General features: G+C 39.8%; 1 protein-coding gene across 4 annotated transcripts in view; it reads left to right on the top strand.

Annotated features, from left to right (window-relative positions):
- Positions 1-24,742, top strand: part of ARHGAP26 (Rho GTPase activating protein 26) — a 528,120-nt gene that overhangs the window by 269,400 nt on the left and 233,978 nt on the right. For all 4 annotated transcript variants that reach the window (XM_078150504.1, XM_021004972.2, XM_078150503.1 and 1 more), the window contains exon 12: positions 22,787-22,823. In XM_078150504.1, the coding sequence (XP_078006630.1) occupies positions 22,787-22,823 (37 nt within the window). The remainder of the gene's footprint in view (positions 1-22,786; positions 22,824-24,742) is intronic.

Genomic DNA, 24,742 nt, shown 5'->3' on the forward strand with positions numbered 1-24,742 from the left:
ATTGGAAAAACCCAGCATTACTGTGGTATCCTGTTAGGAAAAGCCATTTTTAAAAAATGAACTTCACATTATGTCATGAATATTAATAAATAGAGACTTTACTCAATTGGGCAAGCACTTCCACCTTGGGAAGCACAAGTGATAACTGGTTCCTGGTAGGTTCATGAGTACCTTCTAATCTGTTGTCCTGTAGTTCACTGTAGTCATATTGAGCACAAAGATAACAAAAAACATTATCAACAACCTGCCTCCAGGCGGTATTCCACAATTTGATCCAGTTCAACAAACACTCGTTTTGTTAGGCGCTAAGGATCTGGAGGAAAAAATAATACAGTCCCTTTTCCTAAGGAGCTTACGTTCTAAGGGGTGGAAACTTGTATTTAGACAGGTACTTAGAAAATGATGTTGAGGGGGGAATAGAAAGAGTCAGCTAACATTGGAGGAAATGAATGAGGCCTCTTACAGAAGGTAACACAAGAACTGAGTACTGAATCAAACTTAGGGATTCCTAAAGGCAGAGGTAAGGAGGGAGAACTTTGCAAGCGTGGGATCACTTTACGCAAAGGCATAGAAGAGGGAGTCAGGATATTGACTGGAATAGAGATACCATAATGAGCGTGATTTGGTAGATTGGAGGCAGATTGTGAAGGACTTTAAATTCCTGTTGGCAGTAGGGAAGCAGTTCAACATGGCCAGATCAGTACTTGAGGAGTCCCAATTTGGCAACTGTGTAGATGGAGACTATGGCTCTTCTACTAGTTTGGTATCTCCTTGAAAAAAGGGAGGTGAGGTTAATTTGATATAATCTGTCCTGATGACACAATGTTCTTTATGAACCACGCTCCTTGCTACGGCATTGAAGTTTCTCACACTGATTATGCTTAACTTTGTAATATCTGAAGCTGACCATATTCTGCAAAGAAAGAATGAGCAATTATCATTCCTAGGACCTGCTTCTGGGGAAACAGTCTTCTTTTTCTTCCCAGGTGAATTTCATAAGCAGAGCTGGAGCCATGTATCTCCAGCTCACAACTGTGAGCCAGACAATAGTTTTTTTTTCTTTTGGGAGGTGCGGGGCAGGAGGGCTTTTGGTCACATTTACTAACAAGTTCTCAGATTATAATCTGGCTTAGTAAGGCCTCAGTATTTTATTTTTCCTTCTACCTTGGAGTTTCTAGGAGTTACATCTAGATTCTTTCTAGATGGGCATGGGCAAATCTTCTGTCTCCTTAATTGTTCCCCACCCCACTCCCCCCAGAAAAAAAAAGTTGAGGAAAAATCAGAGTTAAGGGTGTAAAACAGTTATAACAATGATGGTGGCTAACATTTATATGTCACTTTAAAGTTTGCAAAGCTCTTTAAACATATTAACTCATTTGATCCTTAAAATAGCCCTGAAAAGGGTTAAATGAAGTGCTTAGAACCACACAACTAGAGTTCAGGGCCTAGAGTCAGGAAGACTCATCTTTCTGAGTTCAAATTCAGCCTCTGACACTTACTAGTCATGTGCCCTGAGTAAGTCACTTCACTCTTTGATGAGGCCATTGTAGCAGGGATAGATCCTTCTCTTTCCTATTCGTATTCTCTGAGGCTATGAAATGATCTTTCATAACTATAATACCTAGCATTTATTTGTGCATTTCTTCTGAGAGTCTCAAGGAGCTCCACAAAAATTGTCTCATTTATCCTTACTCAAACTTTGTGTCCAAGGTGAGGAGAGGTACTATCTCCATTTCACAGATGGAATAATGACTCACAGAGAGTTGATATTTTTCAGGGTCACCTAATCCATCAGTAGTAGAGCTTGGGCTTGAATCCTGCACAGGACTCTTGACCTGGGCCAACCCTGCCTTTAATTTTTCCTTTTTAATTTCTCCATCTCTCTCCCTTGCCAGTCATGGGGGTGAATGAGATAATGTCTGAGAAGTACTTTGCCCTCTTTGGAAAGAGGCCCTGTCTGTTCACCTTGGGAACCTTCCTAATTCCTCAGGACTTAATCTGGAGCATTCTGGGTTAGCTAGAAAAGCTGGATACTCTTGTGATTCACCAATCTAGTGAAAACTAGCAGCTATATACAAGGGCAACCATCATGAAACTTTCATTTATCTATACTACTTGTGGGGAGGAGGATTTTCCAGAAAAAGGGTATTTTTCATTAAGATATTTTTTGGTTTTTCCTTAAAAAAAAGCCACCAGTAATTTCAAATATGTCCAGTACTGATATTCAGCCTCCGAAGTGTAAGATGGCAGTGTGGTATGTCCGAAAGATTCATGGGCTTAAATCTCAGTCTCTGCTTACTTCTGGTATCACCTTGGGCAAGTCACTTAACTATTTTGGGCCTCAGTTTTCTCACCTGTCAATTGGTGGTGGGGGTGGGGTTTGAACTTGATGACCTCTGAGGTCCCATCAGGTTGCTTTAAATCTATAATTCTATTTCTCGGCAGTGTTCAAGTTCCAGTCATCTCCATGGATTGTTTCGTTACTCCAGTGTTTCTTTCTCTAGTTTCATTGGAGGATAAATCCACCCTTGATATGCAGTCATCAATCATGCAGAGGATAATGGGGTGTGTTCCTCTTAACTGGGTTGTTTTCAATAAGGACTTGGCAAAAGCCAGTATGTCTCATGAGAGCTGCAGATGCCCCGATGGGACTGCATTCTCGAGGCCTACTGTGAAAGACTAAGGGAAAAGGCTGTGATGGTTTGGGGAGTATTTTTAAATGGTGTTCCAAGATACACAGTAAAAATCAGAAACAGAAGCTCAGTTTTGGCATATGGACTAAGTTCTTTGTATTCAGGATAGGAGGTGTCTTGACTCTAGAACTGGAGGAAACTGGCCTGCTTGAACCTGATCCCAGGATATAATCCTCCTAAGAGAATTCTACTTTATCCTCGCTGGTCAGCTCTTACTGAGCGTATATAAGGAAGATGGTGAGAGGGTATACAGGAATGGATAGCAGACCATGCCTACCTACCCTAAGCAATGAATTCAGGAGCTAGAAATGACTGATCAGGACTGTCTTTTGGAAATTGGAAGCTTTTGGACCATCCATGGGGAAGCCTATGGATGAGTTATAGGTTGCCACCAGCATTAGCATTATCTTTCTCTTGCCCCTTCTCCTTATGCCCCACCCTCAAAACATGAATTTGGGTTAAAATGCGCATAAAGGTCAAACTTGAAAGCTCCCCATCATGAAGTCATTCTCAGAGCTTTCTAAGAGCAGGCTTTGCCGTGGTAATGGGAAAAGATATTTGGGTTGATTATGCATATGTAATCCTCAATTCTTTATCCCACCTCTGAAACGTACTAGCAGTATGATCTGCACATGCCACTAAGTCTCCCTCAGTTTCCTCATTGGTAAAGAGGAAATAATGATACCTCACAGTGTCATTGGGATGAAAGTGTTTTGCAAAACTTAATGTACTATATTAATTTAAATTATTTAGTATCATATTGAAATATTCATATTAATTTATAAAGGAAGATTATATTTTATCTATAGAGGAGCAACCTTTTTGCTGCTCTGCCTCCCACCCTAACTCACTGCTCAGCTACCAGTTATTGTAGCATCCTGAGACCCTGGATTATGCAGTCTGGGACACCATACACTAGAAAAAAGTTCGGGGGGTGGGGGGTGGGTCGGGAGGGGAGCATTGTTCTGGCTTCTACCCCAGAATCTTTCCCATTCTCTCTCATTCCAGTTAGGTAGGTAACAAGACTTAATTTAAAAAAACAATTCCTTTGTAAAGATAAAGTTGCCTGGTTGTAGGGTACTGAGTGCTAAAGTCAGAATCAAGAAGATTGGATTCAAAATCTAGCTTAGCTGTTTCTTACCCATGTGACTTTGTATCTGGGCCTCAGTTTCTTTATTTGTGCAATTATAAGATTGAACTAGATAATCTAGTTCTAACTGATGACTTCTGAGTTCTGGCTATGTCAGTATACTGGGCATCTCTAAAGAATTTTTTTTTAAAGCAGGGGGAGGGGGAGGAAGTATACCTTTTGAACTAGATGGTTCAAAAGCCCTCTTATTTTACAATGGAGGCAGCTGCGACCCCAGGGATGATAAGTGACTAGCCCAGGGTCACAAGGTTCATTCCTTTAAGAAACCTAGCATACTTATTGGTGTTAAGCATCTTGGGGGGGGGGAGAAATCACAAACCCCAGGGGGCACAGAGTACACTTGAAGAAGTGGTCTTACTTATTATATATGGATAGCATCATGTCTTCTCTACCCCTCGCCCCTTACACACACACACACACACACACACACACACACACACACACAAGATTAGCTTCCCTCAATCTGTAAAGCCTGGTTCATTAAAGAATGAGGTGTGAATTAATGTTTGAAAACTGCTTTAAAGTGGGAAAGTGCTTCTGATAGCAGTTTCATTACTGGGAGCTAGGCCTTCCCTGTTTCTTTAGGCCAGAATTCCCTCAGGCTACCAAAGTGGTCTTTGGCTTCAGGCAGATTTGAATGAAAGAGAAAGCTTGGTCTAATATATCTTCTTAATGAAAAAGAATCCATTGCAATTCACCAAAATTAAGTTACATCTCAACTTGCTTTTATCTCTGCTTAGAATAGCAAAAAGGTCTGGAGAGGAAGAGAAGGAAGAGTAACTATGCTTTCTTTTTCCATGGTGGCTATTATTTCAGCACCATTTATAAAACCTCAATCCCTGCATTACCATCCACTGATAAAGCTTTTCTTCTGTCCACATAATTCATTGGAAGGATGATTCTTTCACTGTTTCTGGAATGCTCTGGCCCCTAGTTGTTTTTGGCTTCCTTCAAGTCCCACCTCCTGCAAAAAGCTTTTCCTGGTCCTTCCAACTGCTTGCTAGTGCCTTCCCCTTCAATCTACTGTGTATCTGTCTTATATGTACCTTGTTATTTACCCTTTATCTCCCTCCTTAGAATGTAAGCTTCTTGAGCTTATTTATATAAAGAGAGTGGGCTCTTTTGGTTTTTCTTTGTATCCCTAGCACTTTGCATAGTGCCTGACGTATAATAAGTGCTTTGTAAATGTTTATTGACTGACTCATATTTAAGAATTTCTAATTAGAGAAAGGCACAGTTTCTCTTGATAATTGGAAGTTGAAAAGGACTCTTAGAGCAATTAAATATATTAGCTCCTCAGAAGACTTTGTTCAAAATCATTTGACCTTCGGCTAAGTTGTTGTTGAGGCTGGCCATGTTTGTCAATATGAAGCCTGTAAAAGCCTGTTGCTGAATCATTCTCATGACATGTATACATGGCGGGACGCTTTTGCGTGCCTCCCCTTCCTCTAACCCAAAGGTGGTGAGAAAGCCCAGCAGGTTATATAAGTGAGCTGAGCAGGCCAGATGGCTGGCCGGTAGCCCAGCTGAATTCAGCTTTGGATGCTTTTGGGAATGCCTGCACTTGTAATAAAACGTGGGCTCATTTTTAATGAGAATAGTCATTCAGTTTAGCTGTTTGAATCAGTTGAGCAAGACTTAAACTGAGGCCTTTGAGCCTACTAGGATGGCTGTTTGCTTTGCCCTTGGTGGAGGTCAGGGATTGGGAGGAGACTCTGTCACTTCGGTTAAAAACTGAACTGAATAAGAAAGAAAGAGATGGGAGACAGCCATGAGCAGGAATTAAAGAGTGGCTTATGACCCAGCCTTCCTATTGGAGAAGGAGAAAAGTGCTTGCATCAGCAAATTCCAGCCCAGTGGCTCTCCCATGAATGACAGATACCAGGATCTTAACACTACAGGAGTAGGCCACCTGTCAAATGTACCTTTGCTTTCTTTTTTCCTGAGTTTTGGAAAGAATGTGAAATAGAAGGATGAGCCATCTTTTCCCATCCAGTCCGCATGATACTGAGAAGTTTACTTAGCCACACAGAATAGGGATTGGCTTGGCGGCCCTGCCTTTTAAAAATACTCTGGAACAGAGAGAGCTCATGGAGATTAAAGCATATCTTCTTTCACTTATTTTTTTTTCTTACTTTATTTTATTTTTTGCAACATGGCTAATATGGAAATACATTTTGCATGACTTCATGTATAATGGGCATTGTAATTGCTTGCATTCTCAATGGGGGTGGGGGCTGGAAGGAGGGAGAAAATTCGGAACTGAAAATAAAACCTAAAAAAAATACTTAGGAAGAAGAAGAAAACAGAGCTGTGAAGTTAGAGATAGAAATGGAATATCTATTCTGCCTCTTTCCTTCCATTTCATGTTTTCTTGGTATGCTTCTTAGAACCAGTGGTTTATTTTACCTGAATTGCCCTATCATGCATTTTAAAAAATATATGTTTTTATTTATTTTGTTAAATATTTCCCAGTTACATGTAAAAAAAATTTAGTGTTCATTTAAAAAAATTTTGAGTTATAAATTCTCTCCCCTCCCATCCTTCCCCCCTTGAGAAGGCAAGCAATATATGAATTATATCATGTAAAACATATTTCCGTATTAGTCATATTGAAGAAGAAAACATATACCAGAAAGTAAAGTAGAAAAAAGTATGCTTTAATCCAAGATCATCAGTTTTCTCTCTGGAGGTGGATAGCATTTTTCATCATGCATTTTGCTAAATGGAAAATGTGATGGATTTGGAGGTCAAAAAACCTCTGGTTCAATCTTGTCTCTACCATTTAGTGACTTTGGGTAAGTCACTCAACCACTCCAGATTTCACTTTTCCTCATTTATAGTATGAAAGGGGTAGACCAGATCAGAGATATTAAAACAGAATAAAATGTAATTGGGAAATATTTAGAAAAATTTTTTAAAAATGCAATAGAACATAGATAATGTTAATATGTAGTTTCTGAGTTATTATGCAGCCTGCATGGATCCTTATGTGTGGTTTAGTGTCCCATCTCCCTTCTGCCTCCTCTTCCCCTCTTCTCTTTTTTTGAGTTTGATACCACTGGACTAGACCTTTTCCAGATCTAAAATGTTGTGATCTTATGACTTTTCTAAATGCTAAACTTTTCTAAACTCTCTTTAAGAGATAATAATTATCTGGTAGAAGAATCAGGAAAACTGAATTTTGTGTGTGGCCCCAGTGCTGATAGCCTAGCTCTATGAATTGGAGCCTTGCTTTAAATGAGAATATGATTACCACAGTAACTGTAGGCAGATGGCAGTTTTCATTTCCTAGGTCTGAAGAGCTCTCTTGGACGTAGCTTGTAATAACATAAGGTTGCTGGCAGATGGGGGGTTGGTTCTTTTTTAGGCTAATGGTGACTGTATTTATAATATGCATGGTCAGCAGTTTGTATATACTCATTTGAGCAGTGTGCTCTCAACAAGAGACATTTAAAACAAACCTTAAAAATAGGAATGCTGCCGCCCCTGGGAGTGAGGCACCAGCCGGGGGTTTCTTCTCTGCTCTTCTGTGGCTCTACTGACAGCTGACTGTCCCAAGAGCTGGAATTGGGTTGCCATGTGTACCAGGCTGGGCACAGAACAGTTCTAGAGAATCAACCTGAGAGGCTTAGGAAGGGTACTTATGCTTTTCTTTTAAAATTTCTAATAGCACCTTCTGTATTTTGGGCCTGCCTTTGGTAATATTGTAAAAGAAGGCAAAGATTGCTGGGTTTCAGAAATATGACACTGATTTGTTCCAGTTATGGGGAATATTTAAAGGTCCTCTCTCAATAGTAGAACTCCTCGGGAAGGTAGGCCTTTAAATTTTTCTGTGAGGCTCTATAACATGTTCTAAGCCAGTTGCCAACTAATTGCTGCTAAGCTGTTAATTTATAAGGCAACCCCTCCCAAGTCTATTTATATCTTAATAGAAGGCTCTTGAGGAGCATAGAATCCTGCCCCAGAGCAGTTTTCTAAGACCTGAAGCAGGGGATCTGAATTGGAGTCTGTGAACTTGATTGTTTAAAAAAAAAAAAAAAATTTTTTTTTGGATAGCTATACTTTGCTATAACTAGTTGTCTTTGTATTTTATTTGTTTAAGAACATTATTCTGAAAAGAGGTCTGTAGGTTTCACCAGACTGCTACAGGGGTCATCCACATGCAAAAAGATTAAGAACCTTTTTAAGGTAAAATCTTTTTTTAAGGTGAAATTCTTAATAGTGGGATTTCAGTAGTTATGATAAATAATTTTAGGATTAATCAGTTAATCCAATACATATTTATTAGGTGTGCTTTGTACAGAATATTATACTGGGAAAATAAAAAGTTTTAGTAAGGGGAGCCTTTTGCCTTGTTTTGCACAGAACCAGGTCTCTGAACTTCCTGGCCAATATTTCCAAACCTCTTCCACTCACCCTCTAGCTTTCTAGCTCCCCTTTATGTCTTGCTTGCTTTCATATTTATACTTAGCACCTAGCAGAGTGCCCGGCACACAGTAAAGTAAGTGCTCAATAAATGCTTTATCTATTTCTCTATCTCATGGGATTTGTCATTGACCTTAGAATTTCAGAGTTGGATTGGACCTTGGATATTGTTTTGAATTTTACAATGGCACTGTGACTTGGTGAGCTGGCATTGAAGCCAGAAAGACTTGGGTTTAGGTCCTTCCTCTAACATATGAGAGCTTTGTGAACCTGGGCAGGTCATTTAACTTTTCAGTGCTCCTCAGAGCTGAGGGAAGAGTTAGATGACTAATCACCATTTCATGGTAGGGAGCCCTGCCAGGCATACCTCAACATCGTGTCATGCAGGTGTCTAGCTGCTCTGAAGAGTGGCTCTCTTTGTATTTATATTTAGCCAAGGAGCTCAGTATGCTCTGTAAATTGTTAAAGAGGGTGTGTATGTGTGTGTGTGTGTGTGTGTGTGTGTGTGTGTGTGTGTGTGTTTACCATCGCTGTGGGGTGTGTATGTGTGTGTGTGTGTGTGTGTGTGTGTGTGTGTTTACCATCGCTGTGGGGGTGTGTGTGTGTGTGTGTGTGTGTGTGTGTGTGTGTGTGTGTGTTTAAATACCGCTGTGAATTGGGTAGCCAGGAAGTGGATTTAATTGACCCTTTTCCCAAGGGACTAGAGAAGTTTAGTGAATTGTTTGTGATCCCACAGGGATCATACTAGATACGATCAGACTGGCTCATACTAGAGCCCAGTAAGGTGCTCCTTTGTTCTTCATCCCAAGCTATAGACTAGAACAAGGGTGGGGGCCTGGGGGGCCACAAGTTCCCCACCCCTGGACTATAAGTTTCTGACCTTTTTTGTCTCATGGACCCCTTTGGCAGTCTGGTGTAGCCCATGAACTGCCTCTCAGAATATATATTTTTTTAAATTCAGAATTAAAGAAAATGCTAAATTTTACTTAGAATAATATTTGTGGATTCAGAATTCAATAAAATGCTAAATTTTAGTTTGAAGTTAGTGAAAATAAAGGTGTAATTTCTTTTATCCATCCAGCTTTTTTTACTTTTAAGAAATCTGTCCACAGGTCCCTTGGGTCTCTAGACTCCAGTTAAGAATCCTGCTTTAGATTCAGGACAAGCTGCCTCCTAGCTAGGATAGTCCTTTTTTTTTTTTTTAAGGGGGTGGGGAGGATAGTGTTTTGAACAATTTGTAGTTGCAAGTATTGAGACCCTTTATATTTGGCCAGACTCTCTGTGCCTTAGGGTGTCATCCTTTGAAGACTAGACTGAGGCAGAGGTGATAACAAGGGGACATGTTGAATTTTGCTTTAGTGCCTCCATTTACAATCAGAGTGGGTGCCATCCAGCATGTAGGGCAAGCTTGGACAAAACACTCTGATCATGGACCAAACTTCACCTCTGACTCCAGCCATTGTTAGAGCTGGAAACCTAGGAATTTTTGCTTCTGGGGCAAATACCACAAAGTGTGCCTTCATTTGAGTCACAGAGAACAGGGCAGAGTTGGGGAGGAGCTCATCTCAGCCTGCCATCTGGCAACTTCTTATTTTAACTAATTATTCTTACTAACTAGATGCTAAGCTTGGTTGTTTCTGTGCTGCTAAGGGAGTGTGAGTGCTGTCATCACCTTCTCAATTTAGCCTCCTGGTCCAGAGCTCCAGTCACCCCACCCCAGTTATGTTTTGACCATTATGTTAGGGATATTATAGTCAGCTCCTTGGGATTGAGTGTTCCTTCTCCTATGAGGCCAACAAGAACTCCATTAAAACCCACTCCTCTTTTTTTGGTACTCCAGTTGGCTCATGATGATATATGGGGCAGGACAGAGTATACTTTTGTGTTTGTAAATACTAAAAGGCTTCTTAAGTCTTAGAGTGGTGGGGAACCTCTGGTATTCTCTCATACTTCCCTTCCCCCTCAAGCCAGGATTCCCTGAAACAACTTAGAACAACATGAGTTTGAGAACCTTTTGCAGCTCAGGTTTTGTTGGGTTGGGGTTAAGATTCTTCATAGATTTTGGTTCATCCTTATCCATGTTAGAGATAAGAAACCTTGATTTTAACTATAAATCCCATGAAATCTCTTTTGTTCACTACCCATACCCTACCCCATCTCTAGCCATGAAGATGCTCCTTTCTAGACTTTGCTTTTTACTGTGCTGTTGCCTAGCACAGTGCCGTGTGTGTGTATACATATGTGTGTGTACACACATGATATTTGGCTCAGACCTGTACTCTTATCAATATAGGAAACTTGTAGAGAGGTAACTCCTACCAGACACTCCATCTCTTGGCTCTAGGCATTTTTTCTGTTTGTCTCCCATGCCTGAAATGCAGACTTCTGATGTCCCTGGCTTCCTTTAAGTCTCAACTAAAATTCTACCTTCCACAGGAAGTTTTTCCCCAACCTCTCTTAATTTCAGGGCCTTCTTTGGCTGTGAATTATCTTCTCTTTCTCCTTATAAGCTTGCCTTGTATATATTTGTTTTCCCATTAGCTCCCCCATTAGATTGTAAGCTCCTTGAGGGCAGAGGCTGTCTTTTGCCTCTTTTTGTATCACCTTATCATAATGCCTGGCATGTAGTAGGTGCTTAATAAATGTTTATCTATTGATTGATTAACCGATATAGATCTCTAATTTCTGTGAAGTTTACAGTCTGAAGATAGTTGACTGAGACACTAAAAGGTTAATAATGTGTTCAGAGTCATGCCCCAATAGACTGGGCTTCTGGAACCTTTGGGCTAATTGGCTTTAAGGCAGCAACTGTATGACAAGCTGCCTGCTTGCTTATCACAGTGCCTGGCACATAGTAGGTGATTAATAAATGTTTACTGAATCGAACTGGCAGTTGGACAAGAATCAACCTCTCTTTGGCCACCCTGGATAAATTTGCCTCCTGAAAGGGGCATTATGAGGATTAATGAGGGAATAGAAGTGCTTTGAAGTGCTTTGAGTTTGACTTGTGGGTCAACCTCAAATTATAATAATAAAGACAATATAAATACAAGTTGCCTATAAATCTGTGGTGAGAAGGGGTGGGGAGGAAGAAGAAAACTGTAAAGAGTAATACAAAATGAGTGAGTCATTTTCTGGCTTCTGCTGGGCAGGGCCCCTCATTCAGCCCCACAGTCTTACAGATTCTTCCTTTTGGAAAAATGCATACTGTACTAAGGAATTTCTGATTTGCAGCTTCCCAGAGCACCAAGAAACAAGGTTTTTCTTCCTCCTGAACTGAAATGTGCAGCAGTTTCCAAAGTAAAAAAGTGAGATGACTGCATAAAGACATCTTCTGTTTCAGATTTCTGGGCCTGGGGGGCTCTCCCTTTCTCCTCCTCCCTTTTGGAAATGAAATGCAGAGCAGCTAGTGGAGCTAGTGGTTTAAACCCGCAGATTAACGTGACATCAGCATGGAGTCAAGAAATACTAAAGCTATCTAGAAGACTCCTAGCATTGTTAACTTACCATATCCTACATGTAATTCACTGAAGCATTGGGTGGGTGAGTGAGTGTCCCTCCAAAAGCTGTAACAGTACTGTATAGTACATGAAGAGAGAGAGAGAGAGAGAGAGTGAGAGAGAGAGAGTGTGTGTGTGTGTGTGTGTGTGTGTGTGTGTGTGTGTGTGTGTGTGTGTGTGTGTGTGTGTGTGTGTGTGTTGGGGGGGGGGGGTTATTCAGTTTCTGTTTTTCTTGGCCATGAATCTAATCTTGAGTTAAAAGCTAGGGAAACTACTCATAGGGGTTTTGAGGATTTCTGAATAAGAAATGCAAGGAAATTGCCTAATGTTGCACAGTTTCCTTTTCTTGTTGCTCTCTTGTTACCCAAAATATACTGGTTCCTGCTAAAGCCTGAAAGAATTTGATAGGTCCCGCCCCCTTGACAATCCACTGTGGTCTATTTAGTTAAGAGTTATCCTGACTTGAGTGTGGATTTTTCTTAGGGTCAAACAACAAAGCTTCCTGGAATCATAACTATAGCAACAGTGTTTTTACAGCCCACAAATGAAGAGGAATAAGGGGGGGAAAAATCCTCAACAGTCTGTACTTGTAAGCCAAAAGGTATTGTGTTCATGCCTAATTCACCAGGTTTAAAAAAGAAAAAAATTCAACTAAATCATCCACTCCTGTTATAATCTAACTGCTTCACCTTCTCCCTTATGGATTCAAAATGCCCTGGTTTGAGATTTCTGGCAGAGAAGATGGAGCAGAATAAGTGTTTGTAGCCCCTCTTCTCAAGATCCCAGGACAGACCTTACAGATCACTAACCTGATCCCTTTCATTTTGTGGATGAGGAGATTACTGTCGTAAATGACAGAAACACATTCAAGTTTTGGATGTATTAGTATAAGGACAACTTGTCCAATAAGTTCATGCTTATCCGTTCTTGTTGACAGGAATAAGACGAAGGCAAAAGGTGGCATCGACTTTGACTTTATCCCTTTGTCGATTTATATTAATTAAATTTAAAGTAATTAAATAATAATAATAAGCAACATTATGTAGTACTTTAAGGTTTGTGAAATACTTTATCTCACTTGATAATGTCTTGATTAGGTAGGTGCTGTTATCTTCATTTTACAGATGAGGAAACTGAGGCTTGCGAGAGGCTAAGTGACTTGCCCATGTGTAGTAAAAACTCCAGGGGCAGTTAGGTGATGCAGTAGATAGAGCACTGGCCCTGGAGTCAGGAGGACCTGAGTTCAGATCTGGCCTCAGACCCATAACACTCACTAGCTGTGTGAGTCTGGGCAAGTCACTTAACCCTCACAAAACAACAACAACAACAACAACAAAAACCCTCCAGAGACAGGATTCAAACTCAGGCCTTCTTGACTCTAAGTATTCCACCTTGTTCATGGAACACCTGCCTACCTACTGTGTGTCTTGCACAGTGCTATATGACATGATGAATGCAAAAGAGGTATAAGATTTCTGCCCTCATCAGACTTAGAGTCTTGCTGAAGAGCATATCAGAAACATGACAGCTGACTTGTGTAGGATGGGTGGTGATAAAGTGAAATAAGGGGTCAGGGAAGGGAGAGATCACTGTGATCTGAAGTCACCGAGGGGGTTGACTGAAGGGAATGGCCTCCCTCCTCGTCTCTCTGTTTCACAGTCTTTCTCTTCCCCCAATACGTAGCTCAGGCCTTCACTCACACACCTAATTGTGTTCTTTCCCTTTTCAGGTTCTTTTCTGCAGTATTTAATCTGCAGTTGTAATTTGGTCCCTCTTTTGCCCCCTACCTTGTATTATACGTATTTGCTCTCATAACTCCCTTTTTCTCCCCACAACCCTCCTCCAGCCGGGAAAATGTAAGCTTGTGTAGGGCAGCGACTGCTTATTCTGTCGTCAGGTCCTCATACAGTGACTGGCGTATGGTAGATACTAAATAAATATTTGTTGAGTAGAAATAGGACTCGCCCGGATTGAAGTCAAGGAAGGAGACTCCACTTTGGAGTTCTCTCTCCCCCGTTTTGTCCTTCCCTTCCTCTACTCTCTACATTTCTGTGCCCATTGAGTTCTTGCCATCAGTCAGAGACATGAGAGAGGGTGATGGTATCGAAGATCCAGGACTGGATGGGACCTCAGAGGTCACCTGGTCCAGCTTTGTCATTTTATAAATGAGGAAACTGAGACCTAGGAGGGTTTTAAATTTTTTCAAACTCGGCAGTTGCATTTTAGTTTTCTTAGTATCTTTGCTTTGCTGTGTGTTATCCCCTGTGTTGGAATGTGAACTCCTTGGGACTGTCTTGGTTTCCTCTTTGTATGATGATTTTGTTTGTATCACCATCCTGCTTAATGAGATATCATGAGCCATAATGGTGAGATGTCATGAGCAATAATAGTGAGTCTGGCCATTTGGTAACTTTAGGGAATATCAAATGCTATAATTCTGTTTGGATGCTATAACAAAAGGTCTTTTTTTTTTTTAACCTCTCTCTTAGGATCAGACTAAACTCTGTAGATGGTGAGAGAGGTATTAATGCCTAGAGAGCAGAGGCAGAAAAAAATGTTACTTATTTTTCCTTAATCATCAAGAATGCCCTTCCTTATACAACTTTCCTTTTCTCCCCCAAATGTTTGTATAATGAGGAACTACTGTTCTGTGCCTGACAACGTACCACATCCTTCCCTTTCTTTAAATTTCATCTCAAGAGCCAACCCCTGCAGAAAACATTCCCTGATTTCACCCCAACCACTCCCTGATTAACTAGAACAATCTCAGCATAATAGAATGTACCTCAAAAGTCCATCTGGTCCATCTGTACTTGAACTAAAACATTTAGGGCTCATCTCCATCTACTTCTTTTTCATGAAAAGAGAACCAAATGACATATGTAAAGTGCTTTTAAAACCTTAAAAGCACTATGTAAATGCTAGAAAGATTTAAAAACTCGTTAATGCCATTAATGATCAATAATTATTGCCGGGCATGTTGGCCAGCTTACCAGAAGAGCAAAGTTGTTCAGTTATACTAGTTATGTCCCACCATTTATGCACCCCATGTCAGGTTTTCTTGTCAGGGGTGCTGGAGCGGTTTATCATTTCTTTCTCCAGCTCATTTACAGATGAGGAAACTGAAGCAAAGTTGAGTGACTTACACACAGCTAGTGTCTGAAGCCATATTTGAACTCAGGCCCAGTACTCTATCCACTGTGCCATCTTGCTGCCTTAGAAGAGAAAGATACCTTGAGGGAGAAGGAGGAAGTAGCTAGAGTCACTATTAGGTAACCATTATTAATTCTCCAAGGACCCAAAAGGAGAAGCCCAGGACTTTTAAACCAAGGACCCTAGGAATAGCAATTCCTAGATTCAGCCCAGCTTCTTTAAGCATTTTTGAAGGGAAGAACCTCTAAGAAAAAGGAACCTTTGATATCCTTGCCACCATCAACACCAACCATTGACCAATTGCCGCTAGTGGGGAGGTAAGCCTACATGGGTAGGCAACGTGTTAGGAGACCTAAATTTGGGTCCCAGTTTTTCCACTTTTGACCTCAGTGGCTTCAGACAAGTACTTAGTTTCTTTATCTGTAAAGTGAGGAGTAGGATTAGATGGTCTGTAAGTCCCCTTTCCCTTCTCAAATTGTTTGAGATTCCATGGCTTTTTGAACAAGTTTGAAAGACTTTAAGATATGTAATCGACACAGTAATCAACCATGATTTCAAATGGTTAATGTTGAAGAATGCCACCTACCTCCCAACAGAGAAGGGATGAGACAGACATTTTGGGAAAGGACTAATAGGGAAATTTGTCTTGCTTGACTATGCTTTTTTGTTATAAAGGATTGCTTTTTCTTTTCTCCCCTTTTCATTGGAGAGAAAAAATAAGTGCTTGAAAATAAAAATTAAAAAAAAATTTAAGATCCTATGATTATTTAAACTCCCAATGTAGATTTGCACATAGAGTCTGCCAAGGCACAGAGAAAATTAAAGCATATTTTAAGTGAATATAGGCCATTATCCCCAAGGCCTAGCACCATTGGCCCCACGCTAAGCTCTCTTATTTGCTACATTTATACTTCCATATTTCTGTTGTTTATTTGGGGGAACAGGGGCCATATCTTTTCATTATTTGCTGGTATTTGCTTGTTGTGTTGTGGTATATACCCTTCAGTACTCAGTAAATATATTTGTTGATGAGGAGACTTAAAACTGTAGTGATGATGTAAAATAGGAGCCCAATACTCTTGATACGGAAGCATTTGCTCTCTTTCTTTCTATGACTCATTTTCTGTTTCATTGTTCTGTAATTATTTAATCAATTCATAGTGCCTACCATGTGTAAAACATTGGGTCGCGGTGAAGGGACGTAGAAAATCCTTATGGGATTTAGTGCAATGGGAGTGGGCATTTGTGCAGTGTTGTTTGCCAAAGGAAAACTGGAATCCTTAGAGATTTTTACTGTAACCCAGGAAAAATGCCATTTATCATCACTAACTCTGGGTCTCTAAGGAGCAGAGCCAACCTAGGGACAGGAAAAGGGGGGCCTGTAACCATTTTAGGACTTCATTTTATGTCTTCCTTAAGATCCATGGCAATTCAGTTATTTCTAGACTCCTTCATCCTACCCTGGGTTCCCTCAGGATTTCTGTGGTTCAATTTGAGTACACCAGGATTAGAACTTCCAGTGTAGTCCCAGAAACAGCTTGCTTTTTCCAACCCCATACACATCACGCATAGAAGGACCCTCATAATCTGTCCTGGCAAAGTCCCGGGTTGCTTTTGAGATCCCTGGAGTTACTGAAAGGTTTGAGAGAATAGGAGCTAAGGGCCTCTCATATCCAACATGCTCTCCCTTACCAGGCAAGCAGGCATTTATTAAATGATTGCTATGTGCCAGGCACCAGGAGAAGTCTAATGCAATGGGATGCCACTGCAGCCCACATGTTCCCTGGCACGTATCTGTGTCTTGTGTATACCTCAGATATTCAATGTCTTCCATTTTGTCCTTACCCATCTACACCTTCCCCCCAACCAGACGTGGTACCCCACAACCCTCCTTCCATATTTATACTTAATGACATTCTCCCATCCTTCTAGGCTCAACTCAAATACTGCTTCCTCTGAGAAGCCTCAGGATTCCTCTTAACCAACCTGTGTGGGCATCTGTGTTTATATTTCATCTTCCCTACAAGATTGTAAGTGACTTGAGGACAAAGATGTTGTGTGTCTCTCCCTCAGCGCCTAGCATTGAGAGCCTTCTATATAGTGGAAATAGATTTTTTAAAAATAAAATTCATGCTAATACAGCCTTCTGGTTTCATGTAATCTCTGATTCTTTTAACTGTTTGCATGAAGACTGATAAAAATCTTTCTGTTTTCCAGTAGCACTTTTGACACAGAACATCTTTACCAGTTCATATTTTAAGTGGCTTTACTCTGTGGTTGACTACCTGCTAGTTACTCACATAAGATCTATTGCTAAGCATATCATAAATAATCTGCTTTCTATACAGATGGCTGCGTTCTAACCAGACTTAGTCATTCTTCAGCACTTAACCAACTCCCTCTGTAGAGTACAGAACAAAAATGCAGTGAAAAGAACGAAGCAAAAGACTGACTTTGAGGATTCAGTAACCCTGAAATAAACAGAGTAGGATGGGATCGGCTCCTGGAAAGCTTTGTATCCTTCAGAGTTCTTTTTATTCTGGACTCTCTGCTAAGATAGTAGACTTTGTTTGTGCTCCAAGCTCAAAATGTATAGATCCCCAACTTAGATGCTTCAGAACAGTGAGATACAATTGGGTGACAGTGAATGAAATGATTTATTTCTTTTTTTTTTCTTCTTCTTGACCTAATACCCTTAGAATCTTAGGGAATAGATTATTAGCTAGAACATGTAAAATTTCTGCTTTAATTTTAATTGGACTTCTGCTACAAAGTAGCTTCCTTCTCTCTTGCCAGTGCAGTTGTTTTTATGTTCATCAGGAAGATGTCCTCTGATTGAGAGTATTTCAAAATTTATTATTATTATTAGGGAAAGGGAATAAACATTTATAGAGCACTTATTACACACCAGCCATTGTACTAAGCTCTTATTATCTCATTTAATCTTCACAGTGACGCTGAGAGGTAGGTGCTCCTAGAATCCCCATTTTATAATTGAGGAAACTGAAACTGAGGTTAAAGGACTTGCCCTGGGTCACGCAGCTAAAAAGTGTCTGAGACTGTATTTGAACTCAGCACTTCCTGATTCCAAGGCTGGAGCTAGCTGCCTCCATTTGCTAGTGGTTAAAGTCCTAAAGCCATAGGAGTGGCTCTGCCTCACTTAAAGCCACCCCTCCTGATGTCATTGGTCCTCTTGGAGAATGAAGGCCAACAGGAATAGCAACAAGAGCTACGAGAGTGGTGCTGCCCCTGAGACTGCCCACACTAAAACTTTAACCGAGGTCATCCTGACTGTAGGGGAGAGTGTCTGTTCACTACATCCGCTGTTGTGATAATGCTAACATAAAATCAGAGAGAAAATATTCTAGTATTAAAATAGTAATTATTAGTCTAATTTTTATTCTTTTATCATTATTAAATTCAGTTTTAGGACAGAATCACAAAGTTAATAAGTGGAGCTGGGATAGATGTTGAGAAAGAGGCAGCAGTCAGTGGTGGTAATTGACAAACATGATCAGTTAATTCACTTGGTCGTTCATTCATTGAACCACCATGTAATAAATAGCAACGGTATGTCAAACACTTTGCTCTAACCATCCCATTTCCTCTTTTTGGCTAGTTGCGAGTACTACTAATAGGAAGGCTCCATGACTCAAGCCATTTGTGGTCAGAAATGCCTTTGTGATTAGAGGTCCAGGTACCCAGCTTCCAGGCTCTGACATTCCCCTAAGTACAGGGTATCTCTTGACTGGAGGACCATCATCCCTTCTCTTGAGACAGTAATTGGCATTTGGCCTAATCTGCGCTCCCTATGTGGTGAGGATTGGAAGAAACCATTTTACAAAAGAGTAACCCCTCAACTCCCACCTGTTTTCCCCTGCTGTGTGACTTACTAACTTCTCTAGGCTAAAACAAGTCACAGATGGGGCCCAAATCTTTGATCCGGTAGTGTTCCATAAGGACAAGGTTGCATCATTGCCTTACTTTTACCTTTAACTTATATATTAAAAAATTCCTAAAAGCTTTCCTGTGTGTTCTCTTGGTAAGTTCTTTGTAATAGTAATAAAGGTTATTGGTAGAACTCAATTCAAGAACTAGAATAAATGTGGAGTATCTTCCTTCTCTAGGGACATGCAAATTGAATTGGCTAGGCTATGAACGAAATTTATTGCAACATCCAGAGTTGATGCAGAGGGAGCATATGAAAAGTCTCCACTCTCTTGTTTGATTTTTCCAATTATACTCCTATTGCAGCTTCTGGGTGAGAGCTCAGAAAATTGCAGTACACTCTGATTTGTATCAAAGACACAGCCTTCCTGCCCTTATGTTTATCTTTAGCGCCAGTTCTATATTCTGATTGTTCCTGGCATGATTTCCCTCTGTTCAAGGCTAGCTTGCACTGTTGTGTACAAGTCTCAGCTTGGAGATTGGACCCTATTCCCAATCTCATGTCTATGATTTTTGGCAAATCGTTTATGTTAAATGACTCATTTTCCTCACTTACCCACTCTGCTTTCATTATCATCATCATCTATCCATCCATCCGTCCATCCATCGACAAGCATTTATTGAGCACCTACTGTGTGTCAGGCACTGATGATACAGAGGCAGAGATGAAGCACTCCTACCCTCAAGAAGCTTACATTTTATCAGGGGAGACAACATGTATGCTATATACATATATGAATTATATACAAACTACAGATGTGCCAGACGCTAAACTCCAAATAAATAAGATCTGCCCTTTGGAAGCTTATACCCTGGAACAAGTTATATTATACTGATACTAATATCTAGTTACTAAACATGTACTAAGTATAGTAAAAACTAAATGACTTTATTCAGAAATGTAAAAAAAAGTATGTTTAGTAGAGACTGGATTCTAATGCACGTTTGCCAGGCACATTAGCTACACCCTGGGTCAAGTCACACATTTGGGAAGATACTTCTTCAGGGCATCCTGAGAAGAGTACCAAAGTGTGCCAGGCACCCCTGAGTTGAAATGTGGTGTCAGGCATCTTCCTAGCAAGATGGAAACATTAAAGCTTCTCAGCCAAAGGCCCATAAATTGCTTGGAGTGCAATCCCTCTTCACCCTCATGTCCACTCCTCAGAATTCTCAGCTTCCTTCAAAAGGTAGATTAGGTACCACCTCTTTCCTAAGTCCTTTTCTGAACCCCCCACTCTCCTCTTATACTTAATCTTCTCTGTCTCATTGAATTGCTCTGTATTAATTAAAATTAAATTAATTTTAAAATTAATATATTAATTACTTTAAAATTATTTTATTAATTTAAAAGTAATAAATTAAAATTAATTAAAAATTTAAAAATCTGTTTATATTGTGAATCTCCCAAATAGAAGGTCAAAGACTTTTGGTTTTGTTTTTGTGTCTTTGTATTCCTAATACTTAGCTCAGTAACTTGAACATAGTGAATTCTGAATAAGTGGTGCTTTTTTTGTTTCATTTTTAGAGTGAATTGATTTCTGATGTTAATGATAAGAAAGCTATGATCAGGAATCATCTTTCCTCCTGAAATTGTCAATCGTGCTCTTATTGGGGGTCAAGTTGACCTGAGTTCAAATGTTGCCTCACATGCTTACCAGCTTTGTGACACTGTTCAAGTCATTTACCTTCCCTCAACTTCATTTACCTTCTCTCAGCTTTATTTTCCTCATCTGTAAAACGAGGATAATAATAGTACCTCTTGTTAATGTGCTTGCAAACAAACTATCTAGTATAGTAATATGCTTGCAAACATACAATATATTATAGTATACTATTTTATAAATACTAGCTATTATTATTAGCATCAAAATTCAGCTTAATTCAGAACTTTTTAGCATATCATCTTGGCTCTCAGATTCTCTATTTAACCTCACAGGAGAAATTCAGAGACCTATTAGATGCTTTTCCCAGAGCAAATTACTCATGTTCTTCTCTTGAGAGTGAATGGACAGGTCTTGTTCTGATTGGTACAGAAAACATTTATGACTCTTGGCCAGCAATCCTCATTTGTTGAGTCTTTAGATTCATCACTGTTTGGGATGATGGCAACAAAGGGGAGAATGTCTAGAGAGATAATATCCCCTTTGGAGCTCTTGGCATCCTTAGCAGTCTATTTCTCTCTTCCATTATCTCAGCCTAAGCATTCGCTTCCCAATCCTGGCTTGCACGCTTTGTTAACTCCATTTCAAAACTAATTTTCTTTGGCTCATTTACCTAAACTGGACATAGATTAATGGCCTAACCATTGAAGACCCAAGCACATGTCTCTCCAGGAGTTTTCAGCTCACTGACTAAGCTTCTTTTGCATCTGGAATTCTGGTATGGATGTCAAGGCACAAGAAGTCTCAAAGAGAGAGTAGCTCACTTCCTAATTAAATCATACCCTAAACCCTTTTTTTTTTAATGTCTTATATAGGTAGCACTTAGGAGCTCAGGAACGAAGTTTTCTTACTGAGAGAAAAAAGCCCAATCTAACAGATACATTGACTGGAGAAGGCAGGAAAAAAAAAAAGACAAACAAACAAACTAAAAACTGCTCTCTTCCCCAATAAATTTTTGAAGATTGGTGAGACTTGATAACCATGGTTTCTTTTCTCATAGCCCTTAGATAGGAAATATGCCACCATCAGTTTCATTCCCTGCATTACTGATGGAAATGAGCATTTCCCTTCCCAACTCAATAGGGTGGCAATGGAAATTCCCAGAAATCTTAAGCAGTTGATTTTCCTTCAGGCTAGCCTTTCATGCAGGGAGCCCATAATGAAAATTTAGGCATAGATACAGAATTATAGATATAAATATGTTTAACTATATAATTTCCATATATATATAGCATATAATTTCTATGTACATGTATGTATTACATATAATATGTATATGTATGTGCACATATATTTCTACAGAACTTTACAGTTTGCCATGAACTTTAACATTTTCAGTGTTGCAAATTCCTCTTCCTACCTCCCCCACCTCCCATTTACCATATGAGTTTTAAGCAGTCTAGCTGTTATCCCCAATTTTTAGATGAGGAAACAATCAGGATCATAGAGCTGGTAAATGACAGAGTTGAGACTAGAGGTGGTTCTCTCTGCTGATTTTTTTGTGATGTCTACTACATCATGTTTATGACCAACTTTGTTGGGTCCTTCGAGAAAAACATTTCGACTTGCAAAACACTAGGAAGATGGGCAGCTATTCCCTTTTGCCTGTGTGAAGAAGGACCTCGTGGTCCTTGGTGATTTCTGGTATAGAGGCCCCTGGGCTGCCAACAAAACTCTTAGTACCGCCCAAACCGGTTTAAAATGTAATTCAGAAATGTTTAGTAAAATAAATAGAAATAAAGTACAACAAAGAAAATGTTAATTTGTGGTTTTCTGTGGCTAGCAGGGATCCATTCTGTTTGAGAACCATTGTTCTGATGTCTGTCATTGATTTTATTTATTTAGGTGCTCAACTTGAAATCTGTCTTAGAGACCATGTAAATAAGGCCATATAGGGAATTACTGGTAGAATCAAGACCTAAAGTCGTACAGAGAGTCTTACTGGTATAGTAAGGGCTCCTAACTTCTAACCTGTAGACCTTTCTCTTCTACTTTGTATCCCTCCATGTTTTGGACAGAATATTGTGAAGCCCTGCTTTTAAAGGTTCCCTGTAGTATTCCAGGGATGTACTCATGAAAAATTAGAATGTATATTATATACGTTGGGATTCATATTAAGTATCTTAGAGATTTGCCTCCAAAGTAATGGAGCTGAGGAGTTGGGGGCAGGGAGGTAGACTGTAAGGGGTTGATATCATGTCTTTGTCTTGTTTTTCAAATCAAAATAGTTAAGATTTCACTTCTCTTTTCTAGGTCTACAACTCAAACAAAGACATTCAGAGTGAAGGAAGTAAGTACAGCATGTTTGGAAGTTTTTTGTGGCTTGGCATTGGAATGGCTATTGATACAGTGGTTGCTACTCCCGATACGGACACCAGGAGGGGCAGTGAGCATGCCAAATTTTGCTCTGACGCATTTTTAGAGTATTGAATGTTTTTCTTTCCTCTGTTCCTGCTAGCAATATCAGAGAAGTAGTGGGAAACATACTGAAAGGGTCCACTTACCACTTAACATCTCTTAATCCATTAATCCTAGCTCCCCAGGAGACCTAGGCCATGTTTGAAGTCCAAACTCACTGCTTCTCCTGCATGGCCTTACTCACAAGATCAGAAGAAATAATAATCCACTTAGTGGCAAATGATTCCCCCTCTTTTTTTTTTTAAAGTAGGGAGAAGGAAGTATAGAGATAGAGAATTATGTCATAATATATTTATATAAATCTTGAAAGTTCCTTCAGACTAGTCCATAATCTCTTTCCACTTCTATCCCTGGCTAAACAAGATTTCAAAGGATACTGAAATCCACTTAAAGATGACAGGTTCAGTATAACCATACCAAACTTGTATGAGTTAGGTGTCTAGACTCCCAACTCTGAAGCAACTGTCCTCCAGATCTCACAGGTGGGGCTTTAAAATTTTGTTTTCGTTCACATAAAAATTCCTTTTAGGTAGCAAGACTTCAAAGAAACATCCTTCTTTCCTCATTAAAAAACAAACAAACAAACAAAAAAACCTTCCCACCCCCAAAACTCAAGCAAACCTGAGAATGCCCTCCACACCAAAAGCTTTAAATATATAATTTCCATGAATTCAGCCTGTCTGGAAAGCTAGCCGAGTAGTGCTCTTTCTTATTGATAATTAATGGAAAAGTCTCAGCTATTCTTTTTGACAGCCCTGTGTGTGTGGCACAGAGCTCCCTGCATTTTCACCCTCACAGAATGTCAGGACAAGTAAATAACTATATGGATAAGACTGATCAGTAAACATGCTTCCTCAAATCTTTTTAGGATGCAGGTCAGGTATATGAACTATAATCTTAAAAATTGGGTAAACACCTCTAGATTTGGTTACATAATTTGCCCAAAAATTTCCTGTGCACCTTTTCTTCCTCTTAAGGTTCAGGACCATTACTGCTAACTACCAGTGACAACCTGCTGGGGGTGTGGTTAAGCTATGATGGGGGAGGGACCTTATTTCCATCTTAGTTCTGGTAGGGATGGAGATGGAATAGAAATAGGCAGGAAGAATATAGAGGGTGGGTGAGGGAAGGTAAAATATTTGAATAGATAAGGTAAATCATTCATACAGACTGGAATACACTGATTCTGTAATAAATAAGGCATTGGAAAAAATTGGAGTAGCTATGAATAGATTTCATTAACCAGAAAATTTGTGCCTATGATCTTCTGCTACCTCTCCTAAATCTGGAGAAAGTGCATTACAGTAATAGCTACCAGTCATATGGTGCTTTAAGATTTGCAAAGCACTTTACATGTATTATCTCATTTGAACCTCACAACAACCCTCTAGAGGTAGAATTCCTGTCAGGCCCATCCCCATGGGGTCTCATTTTCTGATATTGTGTGCATTTTTCTCAAGTATCTTGAGACCTGCCATTGACTCTGTGGGAGTATGGGCGAATCGTTTGTTTCAGTTTTCTGTTCTGTAAAATGGCAACGGTAATCCATGTCCTGCCTGGTGCATAGGATTACTCTGGGGAAAGGAATATGTGTACTTCCAAGTGCTATATAAATATGAATTATTATCATTGCTATGTCTCATTTAGGCTATTTATCATCTCTTAGTTATAAATCCTTTGCTGGATCAAGGAGGGGGAGATAAGGGAGGAGTATTTTTAAAGAAAAGTTCCATTCACTTCCAGCAATTGCAAATGAAAATTATTTCCAGTAACTTACACTTTTTACTATTA

Source organism: Phascolarctos cinereus, unplaced genomic scaffold, assembly GCF_003287225.1.
Source record: "Phascolarctos cinereus isolate Bilbo 61053 unplaced genomic scaffold, phaCin_HiC Scaffold_2;HRSCAF=192, whole genome shotgun sequence".
Lineage (NCBI taxonomy): Eukaryota > Metazoa > Chordata > Mammalia > Diprotodontia > Phascolarctidae > Phascolarctos > Phascolarctos cinereus.